This window comes from Capsella rubella, unplaced genomic scaffold, assembly GCF_000375325.1.
Source record: "Capsella rubella cultivar Monte Gargano unplaced genomic scaffold, Caprub1_0 scaffold_1, whole genome shotgun sequence".
In the NCBI taxonomy this organism is placed as follows: domain Eukaryota; kingdom Viridiplantae; phylum Streptophyta; class Magnoliopsida; order Brassicales; family Brassicaceae; genus Capsella; species Capsella rubella.
In genome coordinates, this window is record NW_006238923.1 from 15,543,311 (window position 1) to 15,552,300 (window position 8,990).

The window sequence follows — 8,990 nt, forward strand, 5'->3', positions numbered from 1 at the left end:
AGGTTAAAATGTGAAACAATCATTTTTATTTATAATATTATTTGGCACGTGAAAAACAACAAAGGCTTTTTGTGACCACAAAGGTGTTGTATGAATATTGGCTGATCAATTATAAAGTTAAAAAAATTATTAAAAAAAAAATTATGATCCCCAATAATTACTAGCACTATAAATACGTAGCCTCACTCTAGGTTGCATGACTCACAAATCAACCATAGTCACTTTATATTTCTGAGCAAAGTTCTTTTTTTATTTTTCTCTCTTCCTTTCATATTGTGAGAATGTCAAAAACCAATATGAAAGTTTGCAATAATTATTTCTTGGTCGATCCGACCAAAGCAAGTTATCTTGATCTCCTTCTTCTTTTGTTTTCCTCAAACTTGACCAGCGCAAGATTCATCGACTCTCCTCCGGATACGCTCAAAGGCTTCCGGAGAAGTTTCACGAGTCGATGGATCATTGCGTTGGCCATTTTGGTTCAGAAGTTATTGATGCTGTTAAGAAAACCCATGGCAATGCTTGGTGGTTTCTTAACCTATTTGCTCAATCTTATTACCGCGAATGGAGGCTTCTTCAACACGATATTTAACCTTATCACAGGTGAAAAATCTAACAATATAGCATACTTTAACTCGTTATCTTTACTTTTCACTATCTATACTAAGTTCTTGATCTTGAAGAATGTTTTCTTTTTTCCTTTTCTTGCATATATATGACATAAGTATTCCAAAAAATCTAGATATATATCCAAAGATCTCAAGAACCAAATATCATATATTAATATTCCCCATGGACTTTTGGACAAGGACCAACAATGATACTTACCACATATCAGACAGACCAAAGATTACTCTCCATGCAAGACGCTAAAGCACATATCGAAACCAAAACAACACTTTAACGATAAATATTGTATTTGAAATAGACAAGAGAGTTTAATCTCATATCATGTGGTCTTAAGAACACTATTTTGAATTTTGAGACAACTAATCCAACTATTTTAATGTTCTTTGGATGATGTTTTACAAGTATGTTTACAGGACTAACCCAAAAAGGCTCGACTTGTTACAGGAAAGCTGGTGAAACCTGACAAATCCGCGGCGGCATATACATCATTTGTAGGATGTACAGATCGAAGAGTTGAGCTTGACGAGAAGATAAATGTTGGTACCATCGAATACAAGTCGATGCTATCAATAATGGCTTCTAAGATCGCTTACGAGAGCAAACCTTTCATCACTTCCGTCGTCAAGAACACTTGGAAGGTTTAACTTCACTTTCCTCTCTTATCTTCTCATTCTCTTAATTAGGGTTAAGTTATACTCTCATATAAATATAACTCTTCTTATAATTAATAACAACAAAGTTACAGATCCATAAACATATTATTGGAGTATATTTATACTAAGTTTTAGTAACTTTTTATCGTATTATATACAAATCTTTGCGTTTCTTTTTCATGGTAATAATTATGAATACGGGAAAATAGTGTATTTTATTATTTTTTAGATTTGTTTTACGTCTCACTCTCACTATGTGAATGTTTCTGATCTATCCTGTGATATATGCAGATGGACTTGGTTGGTAACTACGACTTTTACAACGGTAAGTTAAAATGTTTTATTACTTTGTTAGGAAACGTTACTATCTATTTTCCCATTTCAGAGATTAGGGCATTCTCTGTGTATGATTTTGGATTAATTTAACTATTTTTGGTGTATAAATAACTAAATCAAGTTAGAATCCATAAAGAAAACATAACTTTGAAACTATAAATAGGACATATATAAAGCATACTCGTCATAAAAAAGAAAATAAAAAAAGAGAGATGTGTAAAGTTTAAACTTTTATCAAAAAGAAAGATACGTAGGTAAAGATTTTTTTAGTTTTTCCCAAAAAGATGAATAAAAAATCGTATAAATGCGTATATATCATTTTTGATAATACGACAGAAACAGGTCTACGAGATCATAATGATGCATATAAATGTCAAATAGCCAAATAGGGTCTCTCTATTAACATAACGTGTTTGTAAAACATATAAATGCCAACTACGCAAAAGACCCTACTGATTATAAATGTGTCATCTGTCGGATAAAAATAATAGAAGCATATTTAATGAATTTAGACATATAAATAGTAATAAATTATGACAAGTGTCTTCAGTTTTAGTGATCTATATAAGCAATTTTATACTATTTTTCTCTCCATTTCATAAAATAAGCAAATTAATTTATTATTTTTTTGTTTCATATTTTAGGATATTTTCAAGTTTTTATGCAAATTATAGATTAATTTAGTATTTTTCATATTTTAGGATATTTTCAAGTTTTATACAAATTATAGATTAATTTAATATTTTATGATTATTTATATTGTATAATCTTTTTGTGATTAGTTGAATTTTATAAAAAAAATTTTATATATATATCTTAGTTTGAATGGTTTTAGTTGAAGCAGTTTAGAATTACTATCTAACTAAAATTAATATATTTCAAAGCCACTCCATATGAACTCGTTTAAATACTTTGTTTATTTGTTAGAACCAGTGAAAGTTTAGGAGACATACATGTTAATTAAGATTAGGAGTAAATTAATAAATTTATTAAAACTTAAAGATGTTTATATTTTTATTTTAAAGATCTGAATATCAACGGATCTAATCCATTTTTGGTTTACAACTTACATAGTTACATACATAACTTACCAGATTTTAATCTCTATTTACAATATATATAGAACGATGATGATAATAGCTAGTAAAAGTTATATACTAGGCTAAATATATTTAATCTTGTAGAATTTTAGAATATATGATTTTTAGTTAAACTTTCATATATTAAAAAATAATTAATAATATTACAAGTTCATATTTGTGTGTTTGTAAAATGTAACCTATGCATATAATACACGTAAACACTTAAGTTTAAATATTATTTAAAGCTATGTTTGTGATTTTGTTTTATTTTTGTTTGGTGCATCTGTGACTAATTTCTCAACAAAATATGTTGGTTGTACATTTTGTTTATACATTTTTTAAACACTTAAGTATTCATTCTCAATTTATATAATTGATGTAGAAAAAAACTTTGAGAAACGAATATAATAAGAATAAAACTGGCGATACAAAATCTTAAGTCACGTGTTTTGTCCTGATTTAGCAACTAAGATTCTTAAAGTCAAATGCTACATGATAGTAATTCAGATTTTTGTTTTTCCTTTTAGAGTATTTTAGAAAGAAACAAAATATTAACTTTTTTCTATTAAAAATTAATCTCTACTTTAATGACTAAACATAAGTTATATATTAAAAACGTTTCGAAGAATTATACATCAATCAAGATTCGTCACTATATTTCCCTTTTTACAACATCAAACTTGCTTTTCAATATAATAATTATGTATTTATGTATTTATGCATAACCTTGAAATTATAGATTGAATAAAATTAGAAAAATTTCTAAATTTACCGCAACAAATATATGTATATCTCTAAGTCCTAAGTTTGTATTTTCTGTGTTCAGCTTTCCAAGAAAGTAAATTGACGCAAGCCTTCGTGTTTAAGACGTCAAGCACCAATCCAAACCTCATCGTCATCAGCTTCAGAGGAACTGAACCTTTCGAGGCTGCTGATTGGTGCACTGATCTTGACGTCTCTTGGTACATACTCTTATCTATATACATCAACATATATAACTACTCTTCTTAATTCATCATATATTTTGAAAATGTTAAATATAGGTACGAGTTGAAGAACGTTGGCAAAGTCCACGCCGGGTTCTCAAGAGCACTAGGCCTTCAAAAAGATGGAGGATGGCCCAAGGAAAACATAAGTCTTATTCACCAATATGCTTACTACACCATCAGACAGATGCTTAGGGACAAGCTTGGTCGAGACAAGAACCTTAAGTTTATTCTAACAGGTCACAGTCTTGGAGGAGCATTAGCTGCTCTTTTCCCCGCGATTCTTGCGATTCACGGTGAGGATGAGCTGCTAGATAAGCTAGAGGGAGTGTACACTTATGGACAGCCACGTATAGGTGATGAGGAGTTTGGAGAGTTTATGAAGGATGTTATGACAAAACATGGAATAGAGTATGAGAGATTTGTGTATAACAATGATGTTGTGCCTAGAGTCCCTTTTGATGACAAGATTCTATTCGCATACAAGCACTATGGACCTTGCAACTCCTTCAACAGTCTTTACAAAGGAAAGGTAAAATATTAAAGTAGCCTCAATTCAATTATTTGTTTTGGTCTTGCTAAATTATTAAAAAAAGATCATAAAGAAAAAAGAGAGTGAATATATAAAGTCAATACATGAGAAGAAACTTTTAATTTTTCTTTTAAGAGAAATGTCGTTTTTCACATGACATTGACATGTTAGCTAGAAGATATATAATATTTATCTATATTTTTTTTTGTTTTTGTGTGTTTTAACTATCTTTCTGAGAGATTTTTAAGAAAATAAAAAAAACAATTTATACTAAAACTTACAACATATAGTTGATATTTTAAATATAAAACTTAAACCCTAGTTTTCACTATAGAAAATTAAATATTAAACTCTAAAATTTATATCCTGAATACGAAATCTAATAATTTAATTTCGACGGAAAAAATAGTTTATGTATATGTTATTAATTTACACTTTTTTACCATATTTTTTTCTTGATTGTTAGTTTTTATATACATTCTTGGTATATAATTATGATTTTTTTTTTTTTGCTGATTAGGTAAGAGAAGATGCACCAAACCCAAACTACTTCAACTTGTTGTGGTTAATACCGAAGCTGCTAACTGGTTTTTGGGAGTTTATAAGAAGTTTCATACTACAGTTTTGGAAAGGCAAAGACTACAAAGAGAATTGGATGATGAGATCTGTTAGGATTTTGGGAATAGTGTTCCCTGGTGGCTCTAACCATTTCCCATTTGACTATGTCAACTCCACACGTTTAGGAGGCTTGGTTCGATCTCCTCCTCCTACTACTACTTACAGTACTCCTGATGAGAAACTTGCACTCATTGCTTGAATATTGCAATGTTGAATAATCCTATCCACTTTATCTTCTCTTTCAATAATTGTGTACTAGAGCTTTCAATATATTCTCTGTTATATGTCGCCTTGTGATATTTCATATATGTGTGAGTGTTTTTTAAACAATGTGTACGTTGGTAACACTAGTACATTTTCATCTTCTAAATTAGCATAATTAAGATCAAACCATATATAAATTATTATTCCTCATGGATTACACTATCTCCATTGAATTGGTTTTCTTACATACATTTTGTAAGCTCTGAATAAATATAATTATAAAAAATTACCTACATTTTCTTACATACATTTTCTAAGCTCTGAAATATAGGCTTTATTAGCTTTAAAGAAATGCAATTATATGAGAATGTCATTGATGCGAATTATCAAACGCTATTTCTATCTCAGCTATAATATGGTCACCCCATACAATAGCACTTTTTTTGTATGCTATCATAATGTCAATTGGCGTTAAAAAAAAAAAGATTTACATTTGTTAGCTATTTGCAGTTAAATTTATTTTTACACACATATGGTAAATGGCATATGAATATTGCAAGGAATGATTAGAGAATAGTTTACTTTTATTTTTGTTTGGGTGGCAAATTAATTGTAGAAGGGTCATGTCTTGGCCTACTTGAGATTCTCATCTTTGTTAGATGCCTCTTATATGTGGTAGATCTTTCAATTAACATTTATTGTATATATGCGATGATGCCTCTCTTTTTTTGGCTGTAAAATTTTATGCTTCTTTTATATGTGGTGGGTCTTCAGTCTTCAGTTGACATGATGCTTAATGTATATCTACATGGCTTTACTATAAGTCTATCTAATTGTGGAATCATCCTAAATTATTAGAAATTTTCTTTATGAAAAAAAAAATCAAAGCTTAAAGTTCAGGAAAAAAAAAAAGGAAAAATGAAATTGCGTATAGCCTTTTTTTTACTGGTTCGAAATCAACAAATTTTAATGTAGCTATAACAGTTTTATTGAGTGTAGCACATTCTTTTGTTTTTGTTTCTTGTTTTAAACTTTTAAACTTAGTTTTCTTTCTTTTGTATAGATGTATAGTTGTTCTTTCACATTGTCATCATTTCGCGTTGTTGAATACATCGCTATATTTTATTGTTTCTCAAAAATAGATTATATTCCTACAATATATTAAAAATTTGTAATATAATATATATAGTTTTGAAATTAAAATATTAGAAAGTAATATACAAATCACTATTAGTATTTTTTTTAAAAATAAAATAGAGATATTATATAAAAATTTTATTGATCGCAAACTCTTTTTCATAATCTAGTTAATAAAAATGATGATAAAGAGCTAAGATAATAACTAAACTACAATACACAGATGACAAAAAAAAACTACAAGTCATGCTTTTATTTTAATAGTCTCATAAAAAATTGTGCATAACTACACTAAATATCCACAACTTTGGCCATGAATGTTTATAGTTTTTAGAGTAGTTTTAGCTTTTAAATTTTGGTTTTTGGGTCTTGGTGTAGATTTTAGTTTCTGAGAAACAAAATGGTAATTTGATGAATATTTTAGTTTTTGGTTTAAATTTATAGTTTTAGGAGCTTTACGAGAATGACACGTCAACATGATAAGTTTGTTAATCACAAGGTTATATTATAAGAGTGTTTCTCAATAATAAAAAATAAATTATTATTATCTTTTAAGATAAAAGTTTGAATAAAATTAATACCAATCGGATCCGCTAGATCAAATTGTAAGAAAAATGTAAAACTCCATATTCAAACGTAACAAATACTTATAATAATGCACTAATGTTGTCCGGATGGTCATGAGGTCACGTTTTCTAGGCATTGAAATGATAATTTTTTGAAAGTTTTTATAAGTTTTTATAAGTTTATAACAGTTTTAAAAGGATTTACAAGAATTTTTAAAGGATTTTAAAAATTTACAAGGATTTTTAAATGTTTTTTAAAAGGATTTACAAGTGTTTTTAAAAGGATTTTAAAGTATATTTAAAGGCATACAAAGATTTAAAAATAGTTTTGAAGGATTTACAAGAAGTTTTAAAGGGTTTTAGAAGTTTACAAAGGTTTTTGAAGGGTTTACAAAAGTTTTTAAAGGTATTACAAGTTCTTTAAAATGGGTTTTAAGGATTTACAAGGGTTTTTAAAGGGTTTTAGAAGTTTACAAAAGTTTTTATTAAATGATTTATCACGGTTATAAGGGGTTTAAACGGATTGACAAGTGTTTATAAATGTTATAAAATGATTTACAATGGTTTTAAAAGGTTTACTCAAGTTTTGAAAGGTTTTAGATGACTTTTAAAAGATTTACAAGGGTTTTTAAAGGATTTTTTAAGGGATTTATAAATATTTACAAGGTTTTTTTAAGAAATTGCGGAAAAATTTTGGCAGAAAATTTATGGCGGGAAAATGTTGGTCGAAAATTTTTTGGCGGGAATTTTTTTTTGGCGGGAATTTTTTTTGTCGAAAATTTTTGGCGGGAAAATTTGGCGGGAAATTTATCGGAAGCAATATTATTTTTGTTCGAAAGAATATTCTTTTTTCATCATGGGTTATAATAAAGGAGGGTAATTTAGTCATTTTGTACATTGAATAGGGTATTTTTGAAAATGAACACCTAGAGATGGTACTTGTAGAAAAGGGTATCATAATAAAGGTTAGTTGTGCAAATCTCCCTAATTTTTTTTATATATAGTATCGAACATCTATACCAAAGTTAAAGATTTTTTTCAGAATATTTTTGTGCACAACTAAAGTTTAAAATAAATCATATAGAAATTTTTGGCCCATGAAAGTTTTCTCATTGATAATATCTTGGAACACAAAACTTTTATCATATTGTTAAAAATGATTTAAAGTTAAAATATAGTTATAATTATAATTGTCGGTATTTAAATTTTTTTAAACTTGATAAGTTTTTTTTTGTTGCAACCTAGTTGATAATTTGTTATGTTATTTTTCCAAATACCTAACTAACTGCAACAAATTAATAGGCTTATGTTTTGTTTTTAACATAATATTGAGAATATAATTATTGTTTTGAGTGGGTGTCGATCATCAAAATCAAGTTCTAAATCCATGATTTAGTAAAAATTGAATCAACCTCCTTCTTCTCTCTAGTGGTGGAGGCAGTGTAGAATGGATGTCAATTATTTTGTAGTGTCACTCCTACTACTATATAAAGGGGCTCTTATTATTTTTCACACTCAAAAACTGAGTTTTATAGATAATAGGGAGATTTGCACAACTAACCTTTATTATGATACCCTTTTCTACAAGTACCCTCTCTATGTGTTCATTTTCAAAAATACCCTCTTCAATGTACAAATGACTAAATTACCCTCATTTATTATAACCCATGATCAAAAAAGGAATATTCTTCCTACAAAAAGAATATTCCTTCCGAAAAATTTTCCCGCCAAAAAAAAATTCCCGCCAAAAAATTTCCGACAAAAATTTTCCCGCCAAAAATTTTCAGCCAAAATTTTTCCGCAATTTCTTAAAAAAACCTTGTAAATATTTATAAATCCCTTAAAAAATCCTTTAAAAACCCTTGTAAATCTTTTAAAAGTTATCCAAAACCTTTCAAAACTTGAGTAAACCTTTTAAAACCATTGTAAATCATTTTATAACATTTATAAACACTTGTAAATCCCTTTAAACCACTTATAACCGTGATAAATCATTTAATAAAAACTTTTGTAAACTTCTAAAACCCGTTAAAAACCCTTGTAAATCCTTAAAACCCATTTTAAAGAACTTGTAATACCTTTAAAAACTTTTGTAAACCCTTCAAAAACCTTTGTAAACTTCTAAAACCCTTTAAAACTTCTTGTAAATCCTTTAAAACTATTTTTAAATCTGAGTATGCCTCTAAATATACTTTTAAATCCTTTTAAAAACACTTGTAAATCATTTTAAAAAACCTTTAAAAATCCCT

General features: G+C 27.9%; 1 protein-coding gene across 1 annotated transcript; it reads left to right on the plus strand.

The window, feature by feature from the left end:
* Window positions 1–217: 217 nt before the first annotated feature.
* Window positions 218–5,248, plus strand: LOC17897489. Its single transcript, XM_006304629.2, has 6 exons — window positions 218–600; window positions 1,072–1,265; window positions 1,572–1,605; window positions 3,525–3,660; window positions 3,742–4,216; window positions 4,737–5,248. Exons 1-6 carry the CDS (start codon window positions 282–284, stop codon window positions 5,031–5,033), a joined length of 1,455 nt encoding a protein of 484 aa, XP_006304691.1. The 5' UTR covers window positions 218–281; the 3' UTR covers window positions 5,034–5,248.
* The last annotated feature ends 3,742 nt before the right edge of the window (window positions 5,249–8,990 follow it).

Excerpts from the sequence above, each read along its gene's own strand:
- LOC17897489 (XM_006304629.2), top strand. The coding sequence starts at position 282 with ATGTCAAAAACCAATATGAAAGTTTGCAATAATTATTTCTTGGTCGAT. Across the intron at positions 1,606-3,524 it reads TAACTACGACTTTTACAACG|CTTTCCAAGAAAGTAAATTG; the intron begins GTAAGTTAAAAT and ends TTCTGTGTTCAG. Across the intron at positions 4,217-4,736 it reads ACAGTCTTTACAAAGGAAAG|GTAAGAGAAGATGCACCAAA; the intron begins GTAAAATATTAA and ends TTTGCTGATTAG.